The sequence below is a fragment of the Gigantopelta aegis genome, chromosome 13 (genome assembly GCF_016097555.1).
Source record: "Gigantopelta aegis isolate Gae_Host chromosome 13, Gae_host_genome, whole genome shotgun sequence".
Taxonomy (NCBI): Eukaryota; Metazoa; Mollusca; class Gastropoda; order Neomphalida; family Peltospiridae; genus Gigantopelta; species Gigantopelta aegis.
The window spans coordinates 36,285,877-36,311,655 of record NC_054711.1 but is presented as its reverse complement, the minus strand read 5'-3'; the positions used below and the strand labels follow the sequence as shown (position 1 = coordinate 36,311,655).

Sequence of the window (25,779 nt, the reverse complement as noted above, 5' to 3'; positions counted from 1 at the left end):
TAAGCATTTACTGATCTCCAGATAAATCCAGATGTTGACGAAAATAAGCATTTATTGATCTCCAGATAAATTCAGAGGTTGACGAAAATAAGCATTTACTCATATCCCGATAAATTCAGAGGTTGACAAAAATAAGCATTTACTCATCTCCAAATAAATTCAGATGTTGACGAAAATAAGCATTTACACATCTCCAGATAAATAAAAAACACACTAATTGAATTGTAATTTTGTAGTGCCGAAGTAATGTGTTTAATGTATACACTGAGAACTAACTTTTACACAACTAGTCGAACTAAATGTGAATAATTAGAACTTCAAGAAAGAAACTAGTTTTAGTCAAACTTATCATAGAATATTGTTAGAGGACCAGGTATATGTGCTCACATAAAACAATATGATTTCGTAACACAATTTCTCGTGGTTTATCCCACATTTGAAAATTAGACCGACAACTAAATACGCCACCAACACACTTCTAAAGAAGCAAAAGGCGGGACGTAGCCCAGTGGTTAAACGCTGGCATGGTGCGTGATCGGTCCAGGATCGATCCCCATCGGTTGGATCATTTAGGCTATTTATCGTTCCAGCCAGTATTTGATATACGACTGGTATATCAAAACATATGGTATGTGCTGACCTGTCTGTGTGGTGGTGCATATAAAAGATCCGTTGCCAACTAATGGAAACATGCAGCAGGTTTCCTCCCTATGAATATTCGAAAATTACCAAATGTTTGACATCCAATAGCCGATGATTAATACATTAATGTGCTCTAGTGATGTCGTTAAACAAAACAAACTTTAACTTTCAAAGAAACTGTCATGTATAGGTATTTTTATTGGAAACGGATTTCTGTTCTGTGTGTAACAATAATTAAACAGTCTTTGTCAGACTGATATAAGCTTTATTAAATGTTACCGCAAATTAAATGTGAAGTTTATTTGAGAAAAGGCTTAACAATGTTTATCGTTGTCATGGCAATGAGATTTTCCCTCTTAATTCCAAAGCTTCGTCAGTTCAAACTCATCTTCTTAAAGAGACATTCCTGAGTTTGCTGTAATTTTTAAGAGGTTATTGACCAATAAAGACTTTTTTAACGATTGTAATTACATATCAAATATATTTGTCGGCATAAACTATTAGTGGCTGTATATTAAACGTGTTTTTGATCCTTCTAATATTTGTACTAGGTTAAATTTCATTTTATTTCCTAAATATTATTTTTTTCGTACGTACGAAATTATTTGAAGACAAAATCCAGTTTGGGCTTCTTACAAATATTAAGACGACCAGAAACACATTGAATATACAGACATTGATATTCTAAACAAGAAAATATATTTAATATGTAAGTTTAATCGTAGAAATATTTTATTAGTCGGAAACATCTTACAATGCAGCAAACTCAGGAATGTCCCTTTAAGGTAATAGTCAAGTAATAGATTTAAGTGCGAAGAAATAATAGTGTTAACTTTTCCCTATTTACGTGGCATTGTAAGCATATGAATTTGGATAGAAATATTTTAAGTATTTAGGTAGGTAGGTAGGTAGGTAGGTAGGTAGGTAGGCAGGCAGGTAGGTAGTTGGGTAGTTAGGTAGGTAGGTAGGTAGGTAGGTAGTTGGGTAGTTAGGTAGGTAGGTAGCCAGATGGGTAGGTAGGTAAGTAGGTAGAATTGGTTTAACGTGCTTACATCCAATTATTAGTCCCCTACCTGCCCAATTGGAGGGGGACTATAGGTTTCGTGTCCGTCCGTCTGTCAACTTCAAGTTAAGCTGTATCATAGACAGTTACAAATCAAGTTTGACTTTTATGGAGATTAACCACATCGGTGGATCCATTCACCTGACTGGGATTTTCTCGTTCCAACCAGTGCACCACAACTTGTCAAACGTGCCTCCCTGTCTGTGGGAAAAGTGCATATAAAAGATCCCTTGCTGCATTAGGAGAGCAAATCAAAGGTCGTGGTATGTTCTATCATGTCAGTGAGAAAGTGCATATTAAAAAAGCCCTTGCTGCTAATGGGACTATATATCGGAATTACCAAATGTCTGACATCCAGTGGCCAAGTACATATTAAAAAAGCCCTTGCTGCTAATGGGACTATATATCGGAATTACAAATGTCTGACATCCAGTGGCCAAGTGCATATTAAAAAAGCCCTTGCTGCTAATGGGACTATATATCGGAATTACTAAATGTCTGACATCCAGTGGCCAAGTGCATATTAAAAAAGACCTTGCTGCTAATGGGACTATATATCGGAATTACCAAATGTCTGACATCCAGTGGCCAAGTACATATTAAAAAAGCCCTTGCTGCTAATGGGACTATATATCGGAATTACCAAATGTCTGACATCCAGTGGCCAAGTACATATTAAAAAAGCCCTTGCTGCTAATGGGACTATATATCGGAATTACGAAATGTCTGACATCCAGTGGCCAAGTGCATATTAAAAAAGCCCTTGCTGCTAATGGGACTATATATCGGAATTACGAAATGTCTGACATCCAGTGGCCAAGTGCATATTAAAAAAGCCCTTGCTGCTAATGGGACTATATATCGGAATTACGAAATGTCTGACATCCAGTGGCCAAGTGCATATTAAAAAAGCCCTTGCTGCTAATGGGACTATATATCGGAATTTCTAAATGTCTGACATCCAGTGGCCAAGTGCATATTAAAAAAGCCCTTGCTGCTAATGGAACTATATATCGGAATTACCAAATATCTGACATCCAGTGGCCAAGTACATATTAAAAAAGCCCTTGCTGCTAATGGGACTATATATCGGAATTACCAAATGTCTGACATCCAGTGGCCAAGTACATATTAAAAAAGCCCTTGCTGCTAATGGGACTATATATCGGAATTACCAAATGTCTGACATCCAGTGGCCAAGTGCATATTAAAAAAGACCTTGCTGCTAATGGGACTATATATCGGAATTACCAAGTGTCTGACATCCAGTGGCCAAGTGCATATTAAAAAAGACCTTGCTGCTAATGGGACTATATATCGGAATTACCAAATGTCTGACATCCAGTGGCCAAGTGCATATTAAAAAAGACCTTGCTGCTAATGGGACTATATATCGGAATTACCAAATGTCTGACATACAGTGGCCAAGTGCATATTAAAAAAGACCTTGCTGCTAATGGGACTATATATCGGAATTACTAAGTGTCTGACATACAGTGGCCAAGTGCATATTAAAAAAGACCTTGCTGCTAATGGGCTATATATCGGAATTACCAAATGTCTGACATCCAGTGGCCAAGTGCATATTAAAAAAGACCTTGCTGCTAATGGGACTATATATCGGAATTACCAAATGTCTGACATCCAGTGGCCAAGTGCATATTAAAAAAGACCTTGCTGCTAATGGGACTATATATCGGAATTACCAAATGTCTGACATCCAGTGGCCAAGTACATATTAAAAAAGCCCTTGCTGCTAATGGGACTATATATCGGAATTACGAAATGTCTGACATCCAGTGGCCAAGTACATATTAAAAAAGACCTTGCTGCTAATGGGACTATATATCGGAATTACTAAATGTCTGACATCCAGTGGCCAAGTGCATATTAAAAAAGCCATTGCTGCTAATGGGACTATATATCGGAATTACTAAATGTCTGACATCCAGTGGCCAAGCACATATTAAAAAAGCCCTTGCTGCTAATGGGACTATATATCGGAATTACCAAATGTCTGACATCCAGTGGCTAATGATTATTTAATCATTTCATTTCAACTTTTTTGTGTGCTTATAATCCAGTTACGGTTCAAGCATGTTGTCCTGGGCACAGACCTCAGCTATCTGGACTGGCTATCCAGGACAGTGAGTTAGTTGTTAGTTGGTTAGTGGTTAGTGAGAGAGAAGATGGTGTAGTGGACTTACACCTACCCATTGAGCCCTTAAGAACTTGCTCTGGGTTGTAGCCAGTATCTGGCTGCGAACCCTGTACACACCAGCCTGTAGTCCGATGGCTTAACCACGACGCCACCGAGGCCGGTTTTATTTAATCAATGTGCTCTCGTGGTGTCGTTGAACAAAACGAACAAACAACTCGATATGGAATCAGTAGCAACAAAAATCTTTTAGTGTTTAGAAAACGTAGTAAAGGACGATAACCGTCGAGGTCTTAGTGTTGTGAAGACTACAGCAGTGATTTCCCTTGATAACAGCACAGATAATGTAGACCAAGAGAGCAAATGGCGCGCATTAGTGTTTTAATTAAGATTCCCAGAAGAAAGAAAGAAATGTTTTATTTAACGACGCACTCAACACATTTTATTTACGGTTATATGGCGTCAGACATATGGTTAAGGACCACACAGATTTTGAGAGGAAACCCGCTGTCGCCACTACATGGACTACTCTTCCGATTAGCAGCAAGGGATCTTTTATTTGCGCTTCCCACAGGCAGGATAGCACAAACCACGGCCTTTGTTGAACCAGCTATGGATCACTGGTCAGTGCAAGTGGTTTACACCTACCCATTGAGCCTTGCGGAGCACTCACTCAGGGTTTGGAGTCGGTATCTGGATTAAAAATCCCATTACTCGACTGGGATCCGAACCTAGTACCTACCAGCCTGTAGACCGATGGCCTACCACGACGCCACCGAGGCCGGTGATTCCCAGAAGAAGAAAAAAGAAAGATGTTTTCATTGTTCACATGCAGTAAAACTTCTAACATGTAATTACCCACAGATTATCGTCAGTGTTGCATTTACCACACGAATATATAATATTTCCTTTGAAATGTTTGGTTGACTAATAAACTATGCTAAAAAACAAATATACCGTTAACCAGGGCCCTAATTCACTAACTCTCGTAACTTTGCGATCTCGCAGTGCAGTGCTAAAAGACTTGCAAATAGGATGCTTTGTTGTCTAAAGCTGTATCCTTTGGTTTCAATTGCTGCATCCTAACCGCACGCATACGGCGTGACAGATTCATGTAGTCGAGCGCGCGACAAAATACCGATAGGAATTGTTTCTGTTATTTGTCGCGCGACACGAGCGAGAAACATAGATTAACTGATCAAACAACTTTTACTTGGCGGTTTCAACTGTTGATAACAATTTTAAAAAGAAGACTGTCGATATGGTCGCGTCTGGTTAGGATAGAAATATTGTCGAGTCGCTCGCATCGGTCGCGTCGCTCGTGTTGCACGCGTCCGATTAGGATACAGCTTTAAAGACCTTTGTGAATTAGGCCCCAGGAAGACTAGTTCCCCCTAAAAATCCAAGTGCCCCCTTATTTTATAATTTATTTACATTTTTATGTCAGCGATATCTAGGACATTTACCATATTAACTTTGAAGAGCCCTTTTCTGCCGTGTTAATTTGCCCCTTGTAATATAAAATCTATATGTATTTCTATCATTCTGCCCAAAATAGTAGTTGTATTCCATACAAATATGCCCCTGCGCGTGCTGTAACCTCACCGTGGTGCAGGGGTGTAACATTCTCTTTGAGAATGGCCAATACAGCACAAACTGAAGTTTAGAGTAAAAGTCAGTATCTGTCTGTGATATTTGTATTTGTATTTTTACACAGTTCTTTACACCGTTTTTATTTATATCTTGAATTTTTATATTGATGTTGATCATCACCTTGTTTGTTTCCATTACCATAGTTTGACACCCAATAGCCGATGTATTTTTCGTACTGGGGTGTCGTTAAACATTCATTCGTTCATTCATTCATTCATTACAACCATATTGCCGATAGTTTAGCAGTAATAATAATATGAATAAATATTGTTATTCAAATTCGGGCATTTTCGTTTAATTCAGCCTGCCCCCCCCCCCCCTCCTCCAATAATAGGAGACCCTGTGGCTAATTCTCTTTCTTCGTTTCTTAATAACAAACCATAAAGCTGGACAGACGCACAGATTAAAAATAATATATATAAATATATATATATATATATATATATATATATATATATATATTCTTGAAAAAAGTAGTGGAACCTGAAATATTAATGTTAATATCAACTATTAGACCGATCATACGTTTTGACCACAGACATCCTAGTAAAGAACGTTCAGGGCCCCCGTTGCACGAAGCAATCTTAGCACTAAGATCGCTGGGACCTTATTCACTAAAGCCTCTTAACTTAACAATATCCTAGTGCACTGAGAGAAAACTTACAAGGGCGATGCGCGGTTGCGTAAGTTGCGATGCGCGATATTCACTAACGTCCTCTCATGTTGCATTACCTCGCAGCAGCTGCGATGATGAATTAGGTTGCACGTGATATCGATTTTAATGAAATATACATCCCGATCCCACTTTTATTTCATATAACGGTCAAATAAGCCTCGTTCTTTCAACTGCTGAAATGTCGAATGAAAAAAGAATACGACGAATAAATTTCATCGAACGTGAACTTATTACCCTTGTGGATAAAATAGAAATGAATTATAAACTTTTATCATCAAAATTCGCAGATAATGTAACCAACATAAAGAAAGATGCAGCATGTAGAACGATTATGGTTGCGGTAAATGCTGTGTCCCCTGTTCAGCGAACTGTCGCAGACTTGTGAAAAAAAGTGGGATGATTTGAAATCACGAACCAAAAAAGGGCCAATGAGATAAAGAAAGATATTCGTAAAACTGGTGGAGGCGAATCAAGCCATCGGCTATTAACAGACGTAGAAGAACGGATTGTCGGGATCATTGGTAATACAGTTATCCATGGAGTCGATGGAGGGATAGATACCGCAGAAGAAAGTTCAACTGTAAGCAAGTTCACAAAAATAATCGTTATAAAAATTATTTTTAAATTGGTAAAGTTGTCTGCGTAGGCCTATCATATCATTTTAATTAAAAATGAAATTAGAAGGTCCATCACATTTCAGCAAAATATCTATAAAAATAAATAAATATATTTACCCAAACTGCACATCCCCACATCTTTATATGAAAAGGTTAAACAGTTCGTTTGTTTTAAATAATGAAATATTTACGATTTTAATTTGCAATGATCAAGTGGGCCCATTTTGGCTATTTCTCGCTGTAGCCAGTGCACCACGATTACTATATCAAAGTCCGTGGTATGTGCTGTCATATCTGTGGTATGGTGGATATAAAAATCCCTTCCAACTAATGGAAAAAGGTAGCGGGTTTCCTCTCTAAGACTATATGTCAAAATTACAAATGTTTGACATCCATTAGCCCATGATTAATAAATCAATGTGGTCTAGTGTTTTTTTAAAACAACAAAAGAAAAACCTCTTGCAATGATCACAATGTTTTCGTATATCCAGTGTTATCACTTTGAGTTGATACCTTATACTAGAATTCACTGTAATATGTGATACGTGTTGAAATTATAATTTCATATTACATTGAAAACCCCACCCCACCATACACACAAACTACTATGAAATTCACAAACAAAACAAAATAAAAAATCAACCCAACTCAATATAAATAAGTATACTTTTAAAATTGATGAATTATCAGTAAATATATTTCTAATTACAGAAGACATTGGCTTATAGTTATGATCGTGATGAACCACAATGTACCGATGCTCAATCTATCGTGTCCGCTACTCAGTCAATAGGTTCATCTTCTTCGAAGCAAGGTCGATCCGCCACTCCATTTCAAGATGAGGAAGAGAAACCACCTAACGAGATCGATACAGTAGATGTCACCACTAGCGGTTACCCACTGTCTAAACTCCGCAAGACAACAAGCACCTCGCCTACAAGTGAAACACCGCCATCTCTGTCACAACCGAAATACTCCCAAGAGTTGTTGGAAGTGGAGAAAGAACGTTTGCTTGTTGAAAAGAAGAGAATTAAGATTGAAGAGCGACGTCTACAAATCAAAGAGGCAAGGTGAGAAATGGAATTGTCTCTACAGACCCAACTACGTTCCACATCCACCAGAGCAACCCAGTGTGATTAAAGTGCATAAATAATGAAACTGAAAATCACCAATTATCACATATATTATGTTATTTATTTACGTTGTGATATTTCTGTTATTTTATGTTAACTTTATTTTAATGTCTTAAGTTTATGTTAAATTCATTTTAATTTATTAAGTTAAGTTATTATTTAGAATGGACTAGACATGGACGATCTTTGACATTCCATTATCTTTCATAACAACAACGAACACAGGCTGTGTTTGTGATGGAGAATTATTTTATTCATATTCAATACAGGTGCATATGTAGAGACATAATTTAACAGTAATGTTATAGATACAAAAATGAAATATTGCTTGTTGTGTTTTTTTCACTAACAGTTAGATATGTTTACAAGTTATCTTGTGAAATGGCCAAGAACAAGTGCGTCTCTCACTTGGCGACCATCGTTCTGTTGCAAACTGGGGTTTGGTGGATTCACACCATCATCTTGATTATCATCTGAATTCAGTGGAGCGTCAGGTGGCAGTGGAACTCCATATTTTTAGTAAATATTATGTAATACGGCAGTGGCTGTAATTACTCTCACACATCGGTCTGGTGTGAACATAAGGGCTCCACCTGCAAATACATTTATAATATGTAAAGTAAAAGACACTGAAATCATTAAAGGGACATTCCTGAGTTTGCTCCATTGTAAGATGTTTCCAACTAATAAAATATTTATACGATTAAACTTGCATATTAAATATATTTTCTTGTTTAGAATATCAGTGTCTGTATATTCAAAGTGTTTCTGGTCGTCTTAATATTTGTAAGAAGTCTAGGAAATAAAATGAAATTTATCCTTGTACAAATATTAGAACGATTAGAAACACTTTTAATGTATAGCCACTACATGTTACGCAGAAAAATATATTTGATATGTAATTACAATCGTTAAAAAGCCTCTGTTAGTCGTAGCAAACTTAGGAGTGTCCCTTTATCGGAGAATAAAGGCACCTAAATGTGACGGGCAAGAAACAGTAGCAAAATTATTATTATATTATCACTTTCCTTAACACATTCGCAACTTTGTTCACAAAATGAACTGGGAAACATTGTACACGGTGTGTAACACTCTAGATATGACATCGGAACTACGCATAGAAACTTTCCTACCAACTAATAATTTAACATGTGGATGAATAACACATTTTTACATTGTTTTTAGCAGAGACAACTACTCTAAGGTCTACACGTGACATGCATGTTAAATCCACAATTAGCAATACAATCTGATACGTTTTGGTCATCTGGCTAATCAAGACATATTACTTCTTACAGTATTAAAGCTGAAACAGTAAGGCCATCTAAATGTATATTATTGGTTTTGGTCATCTGGCTAATCAAGACATATTACTTCTTACAGTATTAAAGCTGAAACAGTAAAGCCATCTAAATGTATATTATTGGTTTTGGTCATCTGGCTAATCAAGACATATTACTCCTTACAATATTAAAGCTGAAACAGTAAGGCCATCTAAATGTATATTATTGGTTTTGGTCATCTGGCTAATCAAGACATATTACTTCTTACAGTATTAAAGCTGAAACAGTAAGGCCATGTAAATGTATATTATTGGTTTTGGTCATCTGGCTAATCAAGACATATTACTTCTTACAGTATTAAAGCTGAAACAGTAAGGCCATGTAAATGTATATTATTGGTTTTGGTCATCTGGCTAATCAAGACATATTACTCCTTACAGTATTAAAGCTGAAACAGTAAGGCCATGTAAATGTATATTATTGGTTTTGGTCATCTGGCTAATCAAGACATATTACTTCTTACAGTATTAAAGCTGAAACAGTAAGGCCATCTAAATGTATATTATTGGTTTTGGTCATCTGGCTAATCAAGACATATTACTCCTTACAGTATTAAAGCTGAAACAGTAAGGCCATCTAAATGTATATTATTGGTTTTGGTCATCTGGCTAATCAAGACATATTACTCCTTACAGTATTAAAGCTGAAACAGTAAGGCCATGTAAATGTATATTATTGGTTTTGGTCATCTGGCTAATCAAGACATATTACTTCTTACAGTATTAAAGCTGAAACAGTAAAGTCATCTAAATGTATATTATTGGTTTTGGTCATCTGGCTAATCAAGACATATTACTTCTTACAGTATTAAAGCTGAAACAGTAAAGCCATCTAAATGTATATTATTGGTTTTGGTCATCTGGCTAATCAAGACATATTACTTCTTACAGTATTAAAGCTGAAACAGTAAAGCCATCTAAATGTATATTATTGGTTTTGGTCATCTGGCTAATCAAGACATATTACTCCTTACAATATTAAAGCTGAAACAGTAAGGCCATCTAAATGTATATTATTGGTTTGGTCATCTGGCTAATCAAGACATATTACTTTACAGTATTAAAGCTGAAACAGCAAGGCCATGTAAATGTATATTATTGGTTTTGGTCATCTGGCTAATCAAGACATATTACTCCTTACAGTATTAAAGCTGAAACAGTAAGGCCATCTAAATGTATATTATTGGTTTTGGTCATCTGGCTAATCAAGACATATTACTCCTTACAGTATTAAAGCTGAAACAGTAAGGCCATGTAAATGTATATTATTGGTTTTGGTCATCTGGCTAATCAAGACATATTACTTCTTACAGTATTAAAGCTGAAACAGTAAAGTCATCTAAATGTATATTATTGGTTTTGGTCATCTGGCTAATCAAGACATATTACTACTTACAGTATTAAAGCTGAAACAGTAAAGTCATCTAAATGTATATTATTGGTTTTGGTCATCTGGCTAATCAAGACATATTACTCCTTACAGTATTAAAGCTGAAACAGCAAGGCCATGTAAATGTATATTATTGGTTTTGGTCATCTGGCTAATCAAGACATATTACTCCTTACAGTATTAAAGCTGAAACAGTAAGGCCATCTAAATGTATATTATTGGTTTTGGTCATCTGGCTAATCAAGACATATTACTCCTTACAGTATTAAAGCTGAAACAGTAAGGCCATCTAAATGTATATTATTGGTTTTGGTCATCTGGCTAATCAAGACATATTACTCCTTACAGTATTAAAGCTGAAACAGTAAGGCCATGTAAATGTATATTATTGGTTTTGGTCATCTGGCTAATCAAGACATATTACTTCTTACAGTATTAAAGCTGAAACAGTAAAGTCATCTAAATGTATATTATTGGTTTTGGTCATCTGGCTAATCAAGACATATTACTTCTTACAGTATTAAAGCTGAAACAGTAAGGCCATGTAAATGTATATTATTGGTTTTGGTCATCTGGCTAATCAAGACATATTACTTCTTACAGTATTAAAGCTGAAACAGTAAGGCCATGTAAATGTATATTATTGGTTTTGGTCATCTGGCTAATCAAGACATATTACTCCTTACAGTATTAAAGCTGAAACAGTAAGGCCATGTAAATGTATATTATTGGTTTTGGTCATCTGGCTAATCAAGACATATTACTTCTTACAGTATTAAAGCTGAAACAGTAAGGCCATCTAAATGTATATTATTGGTTTTGGTCATCTGGCTAATCAAGACATATTACTCCTTACAGTATTAAAGCTGAAACAGTAAGGCCATCTAAATGTATATTATTGGTTTTGGTCATCTGGCTAATCAAGACATATTACTCCTTACAGTATTAAAGCTGAAACAGTAAGGCCATGTAAATGTATATTATTGGTTTTGGTCATCTGGCTAATCAAGACATATTACTTCTTACAGTATTAAAGCTGAAACAGTAAAGTCATCTAAATGTATATTATTGGTTTTGGTCATCTGGCTAATCAAGACATATTACTTCTTACAGTATTAAAGCTGAAACAGTAAAGCCATCTAAATGTATATTATTGGTTTTGGTCATCTGGCTAATCAAGACATATTACTTCTTACAGTATTAAAGCTGAAACAGTAAAGCCATCTAAATGTATATTATTGGTTTTGGTCATCTGGCTAATCAAGACATATTACTCCTTACAATATTAAAGCTGAAACAGTAAGGCCATCTAAATGTATATTATTGGTTTGGTCATCTGGCTAATCAAGACATATTACTTTACAGTATTAAAGCTGAAACAGCAAGGCCATGTAAATGTATATTATTGGTTTTGGTCATCTGGCTAATCAAGACATATTACTCCTTACAGTATTAAAGCTGAAACAGTAAGGCCATCTAAATGTATATTATTGGTTTTGGTCATCTGGCTAATCAAGACATATTACTCCTTACAGTATTAAAGCTGAAACAGTAAGGCCATCTAAATGTATATTATTGGTTTTGGTCATCTGGCTAATCAAGACATATTACTCCTTACAGTATTAAAGCTGAAACAGTAAGGCCATGTAAATGTATATTATTGGTTTTGGTCATCTGGCTAATCAAGACATATTACTTCTTACAGTATTAAAGCTGAAACAGTAAAGTCATCTAAATGTATATTATTGGTTTTGGTCATCTGGCTAATCAAGACATATTACTACTTACAGTATTAAAGCTGAAACAGTAAAGTCATCTAAATGTATATTATTGGTTTTGGTCATCTGGCTAATCAAGACATATTACTCCTTACAGTATTAAAGCTGAAACAGCAAGGCCATGTAAATGTATATTATTGGTTTTGGTCATCTGGCTAATCAAGACATATTACTCCTTACAGTATTAAAGCTGAAACAGTAAGGCCATCTAAATGTATATTATTGGTTTTGGTCATCTGGCTAATCAAGACATATTACTCCTTACAGTATTAAAGCTGAAACAGTAAGGCCATCTAAATGTATATTATTGGTTTTGGTCATCTGGCTAATCAAGACATATTACTCCTTACAGTATTAAAGCTGAAACAGTAAGGCCATGTAAATGTATATTATTGGTTTTGGTCATCTGGCTAATCAAGACATATTACTTCTTACAGTATTAAAGCTGAAACAGTAAAGTCATCTAAATGTATATTATTGGTTTTGGTCATCTGGCTAATCAAGACATATTACTACTTACAGTATTAAAGCTGAAACAGTAAAGTCATCTAAATGTATATTATTGGTTTTGGTCATCTGGCTAATCAAGACATATTACTCCTTACAGTATTAAAGCTGAAACAGCAAGGCCATGTAAATGTATATTATTGGTTTTGGTCATCTGGCTAATCAAGACATATTACTCCTTACAGTATTAAAGCTGAAACAGTAAGGCCATCTAAATGTATATTATTGGTTTTGGTCATCTGGCTAATCAAGACATATTACTCCTTACAGTATTAAAGCTGAAACAGTAAGGCCATCTAAATGTATATTATTGGTTTTGGTCATCTGGCTAATCAAGACATATTACTCCTTACAGTATTAAAGCTGAAACAGTAAGGCCATGTAAATGTATATTATTGGTTTTGGTCATCTGGCTAATCAAGACATATTACTTCTTACAGTATTAAAGCTGAAACAGTAAAGTCATCTAAATGTATATTATTGGTTTTGGTCATCTGGCTAATCAAGACATATTACTACTTACAGTATTAAAGCTGAAACAGTAAAGTCATCTAAATGTATATTATTGGTTTTGGTCATCTGGCTAATCAAGACATATTACTCCTTACAGTATTAAAGCTGAAACAGTAAGGCCATCTAAATGTATATTATTGGTTTTGGTCATCTGGCTAATCAAGACATATTACTCCTTACATTATTAAAGCTGAAACAGTAAGGCCATCTAAATGTATATTATTGGTTTTGGTCATCTGGCTAATCAAGACATATTACTCCTTACAGTATTAAAGCTGAAACAGTAAGGCCATCTAAATGTATATTATTGGTTTTGGTCATCTGGCTAATCAAGACATATTACTCCTTACAGTATTAAAGCTGAAACAGTAAGGCCATCTAAATGTATATTATTGGTTTTGGTCATCTGGCTAATCAAGACATATTACTCCTTACAGTATTAAAGCTGAAACAGTAAGGCCATCTAAATGTATATTATTGGTTGTCCAAGTTTAACTTTTTGTTTGACAACATCACTAGAGTACATCCATATATTAATCAACGGATACTGGATGGCAAACCTTTAATAAATGTCACATGTAGTCTTCGAGGAAAATCACTGCATTTATCAATTATCAGCAGGGAATGTTTCATATGCACTTCCCCACATACAGGACAGCGCGCACCACAGTCTTTGACATACTAGTCGTTGGGCACTGGTTGGGAAGTGAATAAAACAGAATGGGTGTACCGAGGGTATTCCATTAAACGACCCATGTACCTCAGGCGATCGTTCTGCCTACTGACCTAGCCCCTTACCCTATTGATTGTAGGAGGTTTAGCCACATATGTTACTATGGTCGTCTATGGGATTGGATTTGGAGGAATACACCCTTTAACGCATGAATGTATGCAAACATTTTAGCGTTTAGTGTTTTAGCATTTGTATTTATTAATAATACATGTATTTAAAAAATACTAATAATTATTTAGATTAAAACTTTACTCAATCCACCCACTGAAATATCACAATAAAAATATTTTTAAATGGCCCAATGTATAACATTTTTCAAAATGCAGAAAGTTAATGTCGCACTATTGTAAACTTTCACGGTTGACATCCTATTGCCACCATTGGCATTACCCACAATATAAGACGACCATTTTAAATATTATGTCTATACATTTTTACTAGAAAGGCTGTTTTCCAGTGGATTACTTACCATAAGCATGTAAACAAAGCCACCTCAACTTCCAAATTCCAAATGTCCCTTCTATTTGTTGGCGTGTCTGGCGATGATGTCTATTGTATCTGTCTTCTGCAGCATTTTGTGGATTGGCAATCGGCGTCAGCAACCACGGCCGTAAGGGATAAGCACTGTCTCCCAAGAGATAACCATGGATATTTCCATTTTCAAAATCTTCACTTAGCTTACAATTGTTCCAAATGAAAGTGTCGTGCGCAGATCCTGGCCAACGGGCTACCAAATTGGTAAACTTCTTGTTATTATCACAAATGCCTTGAATATTTAGTGAATGGAAATTTGTGCGACATACATATACATGTTCATCAACCGACGGACACTTGATGCGAATGAGACTCCCGTCAACGCACCTAAGGGTGTTTGGAAATTGGATACTTTCATAAAACCCTGCCATAATTTGTTGTTGTTCATTCTGTGCCCTAGGGAATCGGATAATTTGTGTTGCTTTTCTAGAAAATGCTGTGGACACACGAGCCACAATTCTGGACACGGATGGCTGACTTATCCCTGCGATATCTCCACCGACAGTCTGAAAGTTCCCCGTTCCGTAATACCTAAGCGCACACAGTGTTTGCAGTGTGGCTGGGATGGCATGTGACCTCGAGGTTTGAGGTTCAATGTCATCACGAATGAGATCAATTACGTCAAGTATAATATGTCGAGGCATTCGGAATCTTCGAAACAAATCAACATCGTCATAAATGTCTAGAGGGTTTGTCCTGTCTCTAAAAATACGTGGTCTGCAAGTTACTAGATCGTTTATTTCCTCCTCTAAAACGACGTGTGCCACCGCCATAACGTTGAATTGTGCTGCGAAACCAGTTACGGGAACTGCAGACGTCTCGCAAATTGGAGCCGATTTGCAATATAGTTTACTAGATCGCTGCGTTATAGTAAAGTTACGATGTGTTTGTGAATACGGTTGAAAACGTTACGAGAATGATACGAGGTTGTTACTATATTGCAACGCTTGCGAGAGCTTTGTGAAAAAGGCCCCTGGTCTGTTTATCAACACACCGAAACACATTCCATAGTTTGCACGAGCATCACGCAGTTGCCCCGTACACATGCGTGGGGTATCATTTTCGATTTCCAGGAAGGTCGATTAATCACTGTGGAACATTATTTCTGTCAATCTTTTTCATTCTGTTGATCATACAGTTTGTTATTGTTTTGTTTTAGTCATTTTTATTGTTTGAATTTGCGATGCGGCATATGCAACGAGATGAGCGTCTACGGGCTATTGGCATGCTGCAAACGGGCAGAAGTCAGCGTGAAGTGGTCAACACCTTCAATGTTTCGAAGTCGGTGATTAGCAGACTGGAACAGATACCAACAAACCCAAAATGTTGACGATCGACCCCGTTCAGGTCGTCACAGGGCAACGACAGGAGTACAGGATCGATTCATCCGTAACCAGGCTCGGCAAATCAAATTGTTGCAAACCTGCATCAGGCTACTGGTTTCCGAAGGAAGGAAATGTTTTATTTAACGACGCACTCAACACATTTTATTTACGGTTATATGGCGTCAGACATATGATTAAGGACCACACAGATATTGAGAGAGGAAACCCGCTGTCGCCAATTCATGGGCTACTCTTTTCAATTAGCAGCAAGGGATCTTTTATATGCACCATCCCACAGACAGGATAGCACATACCACGGTCTTTGATATACCAGTCGTGGTGCACTGGCTGTGACGAGAAATAGCCCAATGGGCCCACCAACGGGGATCGATCCCAGACCGACCGCGCATCGAGCAAGCGCTGTACCACTGGGCTACGTCCCGCCCCGTACTGGTTTCCGAGTTACGGGTCAGACGATTAGAAATCGTATTCATGCAGCCCATCTTCATGCTCGACGGCCCCAGGTTGTGCCTACCTTGACAAATCGTCACATTGCCCACAGACGTGAATGGTGTAAGGAGCGTCAAAACTGGAGTTTTCGTCGCTGGTCACGTGTCATGTTTTCAGATGAGTCCCTATTCACTTTGGACTTCCTTGACAGGCGTGGTCGGGTCTGGCGACGATGAAATGAACGGCACGCCAACGTCACAATGCGATTTCATGACAGATTTGGTGGTGGATCGATTATGGTGTGGGGTGGTATCACTATGACTGACAGAAGCCTCCTCCATACTGTGCAAGGGTCACTGGGTAGTACTACCGGGACAACATACTGACACCCTTTGTCGTCCCGTTTTGCATGTGGGTCGACGTTTTGTTTTTCAGGACAATACCCGTGCTCACCGTGCACGAATCGTCAATGCTCACCTCTAGCAGCACAACATTTATCAAATGCCATGGCTAGCAATGAGCCAGACCTTTCCCCCATTGAACACGTCTGGGAGACGTGTGCGTCAACGTCAAAGACCGCCGACCACGTTAGCGTAACTTGGTCAGGCGCTGCAAGCGGAGTGGAACAGACTCCCTCAAATGGCCATCGACTCGTACGCAATATGCCTCGTCGACTGAATAAATGTCTGACACATCGTGGCGGTATCACCCACTACTGATAAAAAACCCGTCAACTTTTAAATTTCACTTCTGATCCCAATCGTCCTTCAAGATCTTTGGTGGTCATAAAACCTACTGTTATACTGAACTACCGGTTGTAATGTTTGGAATGGGAGTAAAAATTATAAAAATTATATTGATTTGGCCTTATTCATGTGGAATGCATGAAGGCATGTGACACATCGAATTTCTACAAGTCAAGTGTACCCAATAAGATAATTTTAAGGAATAAACAAACACGAAATAGTAAAAATAACGGTTGTTTGTCATTTTTATATTAAGATACTTACTTATTTTAACATTATTCTGAATGAAAATACTTCCGAATTGTACACGGAATTAAAATCCTATCAATCGTAAAGCAATTATAAGAACTTTGACGCTATTCCTTTGAAGTAGGTCTATTTTTAGTTCCTATAAGTAGTAGTATGATTATTACGACTGTTGAACTGAATTTAATATACACTGATCCATAATTTATCAGACTGCTTGTAAGGGTTTATTTCAATGGTCTATTCTTCTCTCGCTGTGTGCACTATATCACAAGTACGGACATCAATATGAAAGAAGCGACGACCTAACAAATGGTTGTTAAGTTATTGTTTACATATTGCTAACATCGTCCGGGCAGTTACCAATAGACCGGGTGCCGAGGGGTCATACCCTGCACCGAGAGTTAAAGTTTTTTGCTTTGGTGATTTTGGTAGACTGGGTGGTAGTCTACAATTTTCAGGTGGATGACCGCTCGTCACCTTTGAGCAATTCTCTGGATTAATCCTTTTCTGTTGGAACCGCAAAATCACAAATTGCCATAAAAATGGGGGTAAAGAACACAAAGAGTCCTCTAGAACCACTGTTATAGAAGATAATAGATCACGTGACCCCTCAAAATGTGGGTCTTGGGGAGCTCTTAATAATGATAGGTGTTATATGCAAATATATTCAATAATTAGGTCAACAGATGTTAAAAGGTCACACATTTTTGACCTTGCACAAAATCTCGAATACTGTTATAAACATCCTTACGTAGGCCAAGAACAAACCTAAATTGTCTCTTTTACACCTGAACCTGTTTGATTAGACATCCTGCTATGATTTTGACCAACCTATGTTCAAATATATTGCATAATGACCGCCCTGTAGGAAACGAAAGACAACCTATGTCAAAAAAGTACTAAAATAGCTATTTTTGACAGTAAAAGGGAAAATGCCCACAGTAATGCAGCCAATCAACCTAGAATAACAAATGACCCCCTTCAAATACTTGCATTGGGGAACTCAGAAAGGTTCATCCCACATTTTGACATTCAAGGTCACATTTTCAAGGTCAAAGATCAAACAAGTAAACAGATGCATAGGAAAGATAGTTGTCATGGTAAATTGAGTCAATAAAATAAGGCAGCAATTAGTAGCACACTAAAACAAAGATGGCAACACTATACTTGTGACAATATTTTATACTTGTGACATTGTCTAGCTCTAATGAGCAGACCCTACTCCAAACAGCTCTCTTTGTTAAAATTATTTTGACCATAGGAAAACTGGCCAAACTGGAGAAAAAACCTATACTTCTTTAATTTTCTAAGAATCATTCGGCTCTTTGGCCTAAAATATTTGGAACACTTTGTAAATTTGGTCTATTGGAACCAAAGCTATGCCATAACCCACAGACTCAGTAGATTCAGATGCTGGCACTGTTCAAGACTATGTTTCAAATGTGAAGCAACGTCTTCAAAAAATATTGACCGGCCTCGGTGGCGTCGTGGCAGGCCATCGGTCTACAGGCTGGTAGGTACTGGGTTCGGATCCCAGTCGAGGCATGGGATTTTTAATCCAGATACCGACTCCAAACCCTGAGTGAGTGCTCCGCAAGGCTCAATGGGTAGGTGTAAACCACTTGCACCGACCAGTGATCCATAACTGGTTCAACAAAGGCCATGGTTTGTGCTATCCTGCCTGTGGGAAGCGCAAATAAAAGATCCCTTGCTGCCAATCGGAAGAGTAGCCCATGTAGTGGCGACAGCTGGTTTCCTCTCAAAATCTGTGTGGTCCTTGACCATATGTCTGACGCCATATAACCGTAAATAAAATGTGTTGAGTGCGTCGTTAAATAAAACACTTCTTTCTTTCTTTCAAAAACTATTGCAGGACTATGAAGTGTACCTTGTGTTCGACCGTTACCGTAATTTTAGCACGAAATCCTGAATCAGGGGTGCAAGAGAGGCCAGAGCCAGTCAAATCCACCATCTCAAGTTAAAGACTACATTGCCAGCCCAGAAAGTTGGACCTTTTGACCTAATTATTGAACTCATTTGCATATAACACCTATCATTATAAAGAGCTCCCCAAGACACACATTTTAAGGGGTCACGTGATCTATTATCTTCTATAACAATGGTTCTAGAGGACTCTTTGTGTTCTTTACCCCCATTTTTATGGCAATTTGTGATTTTGCGGTTCCAACAGAAAAGGATTAATTCAGAGAATTGCTCAAGGGTGACGAGCGGTCATCCACCTGGAAATTGAAGACTACCACCCAGTCTACCAAAATCACCAAAGCAAAAAACTTTACTCTGATTGCAGGGTATGGCCTAAAATCGGGACTTGGCTCCCGAACTACAAGCAGTTGTGACGTATAGTAGATTGCGACACCGTGTTCTTAGCGTCGAGTTTATCTAGTGACGTTCGCGGTATCGGTAGGATTATTCCATTATAGAAATGGGTTAATTAATAAATAAATTTAGTTCATTTTATTTTTAACACACACACACACACACACACACAGAGAGAGAGAGAGAGAGAGAGAGAGAGAGAGAGAGAGAGAGAGAGAGAGAGAGAGAGAGAGAGAGAGAGAGAGAGAGAGAGAGGGGGAGGGATGGAGGGAGGACACACAACAAAAAACAGAGAGAGACAGAGTCAGAGGGAGGGAGGAAGGGAGGACACAACAGACAGAGAGAGAGAGAGAGAGAGAGAGAGAGAGAGAGAGAGAGAGAGAGAGAGAGAGAGAGAGAGAGGGAGAGAGAGACAGATAGACAGACGGAGAGGGAGAGAGGGAGGACACACAACAAAAAACAGAGAGAGAGAGAGAGAGAGAGAGAGAGAGAGAGAGAGAGAGAGAGAGAGAGAGAGAGAGAGAGAGAGAGCAAACAACACTCCTCTCTCAAATCCACCCACGCAAACACCTTCAAAAACTCACTAAAACCAAAACAAAATCAACACACCAAAAAAAAATTAAAGAAAGAAAGAAATAAAGAGAAAAAAAACATTACACAATAATAGTTTAATGTTTAATAACATCTTTGCAAACGCCGCATTGAGAGGGAAACTGACAACAATTATTCGATTTTATTCAAAGCAAAAAAACACAAAAAAAACAAACAAATCAAGTTACAAACCAAGAGAATACAGAATTACCCCCTTTTTACTTAATGGACTCGTCTGTACACATACGATCACTTAGAATATATTTGTGGTATCATCACAACAGTTCATTACTTTTATAAGAGTGTAAGAAGGAATTAAGTGTAAAATTAAAATATGGCACACTGGCTGAGAGTAACGTATCATCTTATACTAAGTGTTTTTGTTATATCTATATTTGGTAAGTATTTTTTAAAGTAAAATTATTAATTAATTAACGATTATAATAAAAACATTGATTTGAAAGTTATTCCAGAAATGGTCGAAACGGAGTGGCAATTTGACAGAGGGTCAGATGGAAAAGATATAGGGGAGGGAGTGATGAGAGAGTCGGATGGAAAAGACTTGTTTTTTTTTTGTGTTTTTTTGTTTTTTTGGGGGGGGGGGGGGGGTAAAAGTGGTGGAGCTGCGAGGCAACTCAATCTTTACACTTGTTTTGGTCTGGGCGTAGTAGACGGGGGTTGGGTGTCGCGTGTACAGGGAATATTCCTGTGTACATGTCCGTCTGTATGTGGAAGCGCCCTAACAAATAATCATTGTGTGTACGTGAACAGTGTGTTTGCACATATATAGCAATGTCTTCTTCCTGTTTCATAATTTCTGGAATTAATAATATATGTCAAATAATGTCAAATACTAACTTATAAAATACTCTGCTGATGCTACTAAACCAACAACAACAATAACAACTACTACTGCTACTACTGCTACCGCTACCGCCACGACTACCACTACTACTACTACTACTACTACTACTACTACTACTACTACCACTACTACTATACACTACTACTACTACTACTACTATCACTACTACTACTACCACTACTACTATCACTACTACTACCACTACTACTACTACTACCACTAGTACTACTACTACTACTACCACTACCACTACCACTACCACTACCACTACTACTACTATACTACTACTACTACTACTACTACTACTACTACCACTTCTACTACTACCACTACTACATATTCTAATACTACCACTACTACTACTACTACATATTCTACTACTACTACCACTACCACTACTACTACAACAATTACTACTACTACTACCACTACCACTACTACTACCACTACCACCACTACTACTATTACTACTACTACCACCACTACTACTACTACTACCAATTCTACTACTACCACTACTACTACTACATATTCTACTACTACTACTACTATTACTACCACTACTACTACTATACTCAACTACTACTACTACCACTAATACTACTATTACTACTATTATTACTACTACTACTACTACTATATTCAACTACTACTACTACTACCACTAATACTACTACTACTATTACATATTCTACTACTACTACCACTAATACTACCACTACTACTACTATTACATATTCTACTACTACTACTACTACTACTATTACATATTCTACTACTACTACTACTACTACATATTCTACTACCGCCATCACCACTACTACTACTACTAGTACTATATATATATATATATATATATATATATATATATATATATATATTCAACTACTACTACTACATATATATTCAACTACTACTACTACTACATATTCTACTACTATTACCACTACTACTACTACATATTCTACTACCGCCATCACCACTACTACTACTATATTCAACTATATATATATATATTCAACTACTACTACATGTACTACTATTACATATTCTACTACTACTACCACTACTACTACTACTACATATTCTACTACCGCCATCACCACCACTACTACTGCTACTACTAGTAATTATATATATATATATATATATATATATATATATATATATATATATATATATATATATATATATATATATATATACTGACACACAATGAAAACGCAAAACATATATTTTTCAATATTTTGTTGCGATTAATGAAAAATATATTTATTGGACTTAAAATAACAATTTATGAGAGGAAGATGGTGGATGATTACCATTCTGGAGAGCAAACTGTAGTATCGCAGCACGATGTTGCGGTGTCATGATGTTACCGTTGTACGGGCGTCTGCATCCGAGTCCAGCCGTTCTGAGTCGACGGATGACCGTCATCGGATGGATAAGCCTTCCATGACGTCCTATCGTGTTGCTTGCTGTCATCGTCGCAGTTCTGAACCGGTCACGGAGGTGGTGTCATCGAATCTGCCGATCTTGGCGTGGGGTCGTAACGGGACGTTGGCCAGGTCGAGGTCGATCACAGACATTCCCAGTCTGTTGATGACGTTCAGCAAGTCGTCCAATACTTGATGGATGGACTCTGAAGGTCCTAGCAACTTGGCTTTGCGAAGTCCCCCTTGAACCATGCCCAACGCTCGCTCCCTTTGTTCTTCTCCGAGTCGTGGCATTCTTAATGTGACGAGGAATATGACACCGTTACGTGACTTTTATGTGTCCACATACTGGCATTTCACGTGCATTGCATGCAGCATGATTGAGCATGTAGTGAACGCATTTCACACCATTTTATGTGTTTCTGCTATTGTATGTGTAACGAGAACAAAACCAGGATTAAAACCCAGACAAAAGTACCAATCAATGGCGTCCTCTCATAAATTGTTATTTTAAGTGCAATAAATATATTTTTATTAATCACAACAAAATATTGAAAAATATCTGTTTTGCGTTTTCATTGTGTGTCAGTATATATTATATATATATATATTCAACTACTACTACTACTATATATATATTCTACTACTACTACTACTACTACTGCTACTGCTACTATTATTACTAATACATATTCTACTACTGCTACATCTATATGTATATGTAGATATATCGATAGATCGATAAGTAGATAGATAGATACTTAGATACTTGTAGATAGATAGATAGACAGACAGACAGACAGACAGACAGACAGACAGACAGGGATACATTAAATATTTGAAATGAATTTCACAAAATGCCAGAAATTTAGTCGTTGTGTTTTTCTACACTAATTGACTGGGTGACCTAAATCTGTGTATTTATTTAGGGTAGTGATGTGGAGTGGATGCGATTGTCTGTTTTTATCATACATAATTAATCATGTCTTCTGATGGTATGGGGTTGTTCAAATAAGATTTATCAATATTTTATACGGAAACGTGACCACAACATCACAGATAGTAAGGTGGGCATCTTATGTAATCAAAGTACTTGGGCCCCGTTTTACGAAGCAAAGAAAGAAATGTTTTATTTAACGACGCATAGATAGATACTTAGATACTTGTAGATTAGTGGAGTGGCTTAGCTCCAAATTTTTATGAAATCGTGACACGCTGGTCCAAAGCACCAAATTTGGTATACTTGTCAGTTAGGTCATACAAAAACATTATTTGATGAGGTGCCCGACCTACGACCCCCGGAACAGTATTTTTCAAGATGGCCGCCATCAACATTACTTATCACCATAACTTTGAAACTAAAGGTCTTAAAGAAGTGGAACCACTGTCTATATCTACTACTTGAATGGTGTTACTGGTTTTATAGTGATTAAAATGATATATGTCCATATTCCAAGATGGCCGCCACCGCCATCATAAAAAATATAACCCTTTTCAGCATAGCTTTGAAACTACAAGACATAGAGCGGTAGAACCAGTGTATATGCCTACTATTTCAGTATCAAGGTTGTATGTGGTAATACTAGAGTTATGGTGGCCAGTATCATATTTGCCCATATTCAAGATGGCCGCCAACGCAATTAAAAATTTAAAAAAGACACTCTTTCCATCTAAGTTTTGATTTACAAGACTTACATATGCCCACTATTTATATCAATTATTTCAGGATCAATGTGGTGATACTAGTTTTATACCTGAATTTAAATAGTTTATTTTTATTACTTATTTGTCATTTATTTGCTTTGTAATAAATATAACATTACATAAGATAAAGACAGTTTATTCAACATAATAGAATACATGTTTTACCAAACTAATAACAAAAATGAAGATAGATTGTGAATCATTTTAAGTTTGAACATTTTATTTATTTTTCATTTAGGGTATTACTTTCACTTTTTAAAATGAGACTAGTTATCTAACTAGTATCATTGAACATGTAAATAACAATGGGTTGTTCACCCTTTGCAAATATGTGCAATGGAAATGGCCAGAAACATTTGGTGAAACTTTGTATGTCATCATGTTTGGAGGTCTTCACCTTGAAATAGCATTGTGGAAAGTGCTTGGTGATCTGTCAGACAAAAGTGGTCGGACAACAGCTTTGACTGAGGCTGGGATTGCTTCTACAGGAACAGCAGACTCTTTCCTTCATGTATCACACTTGACCCGGACACGGCACTCGCATTAGGTGACTATCCCGACCCTTGCAAAGCTGCAATATGATGCATGACATACGATGCAAGAATCACATGATTCCAGCAATCAGCAAGAGATTGAAGCATTCACCAAGTGGAAGAACGATTTGTGCACAAAATGCTGATTCTCATCTTCGTCCGTTCTCATTGTGAACGAAACCTTTCCCTGTACATTGATGTACTGGAGACACTTACAGCATGGTTCTTTGTCTTTGACCATCAGAATTATGCTCGCTGAGTCTTTGTGCATTTAAGAGACATAAAGACCATTCCTGACGGAATCAAGGATCAGCTTTTGGGTTTTTCCTAAAGGGAAGAATAGGTTTTCAGCTATCACTCTGGGCCAAACTCATGAACAAAACAATGCAAATGTAAAAGACTCGGGTGCATCTATTGGATTAAGAGAACACCCAAAAGCATTGAAGAGGTGGATGGTTGCTGGTCCCGAACAGGCTCGACTACTGACAGAGTTTGAGGAGCAGTATTGTGGAAATTATTCTGATGATTTCAAAAGTCACGAGGAGGGGTTTTCAACACAGCAAACATTTAAAGCTCAGGTCAACAAGCTCTGTGCAACAATTACGTCAATGGGTAATCCTTTTATCGAGAAATCACAGGAGCGCATGTCTCTTGATAGTCATGACTGTGTGGACCAGGCTGTAGTAAGCACCTTCCGCAACATGGAAAACCTTGGAAAAGAAAACTACAAAGAATTTGTTAAGAAGGTTTTGGTTGAATGAAATCAATCCATTCACGAGCCAATTAAAAAAAAATACCATCCTG

General features: G+C 37.1%; 1 protein-coding gene across 1 annotated transcript; it reads right to left on the bottom strand.

Moving 5' to 3' along the window:
• Nucleotides 1-8,252: 8,252 nt before the first annotated feature.
• LOC121387297 (putative nuclease HARBI1) lies at nucleotides 8,253-25,246 on the bottom strand. The gene is made up of 4 exons (XM_041518318.1): nucleotides 25,088-25,246; nucleotides 17,898-18,016; nucleotides 14,675-15,390; nucleotides 8,253-8,535 (listed from the first exon to the last, which is right to left on the bottom strand). The coding sequence occupies exons 1-4, from the start codon at nucleotides 25,244-25,246 to the stop codon at nucleotides 8,459-8,461; spliced, it is 1,071 nt and encodes a 356-aa protein (XP_041374252.1). The 3' UTR covers nucleotides 8,253-8,458.
• Between the last annotated feature and the right edge of the window lie 533 nt (nucleotides 25,247-25,779).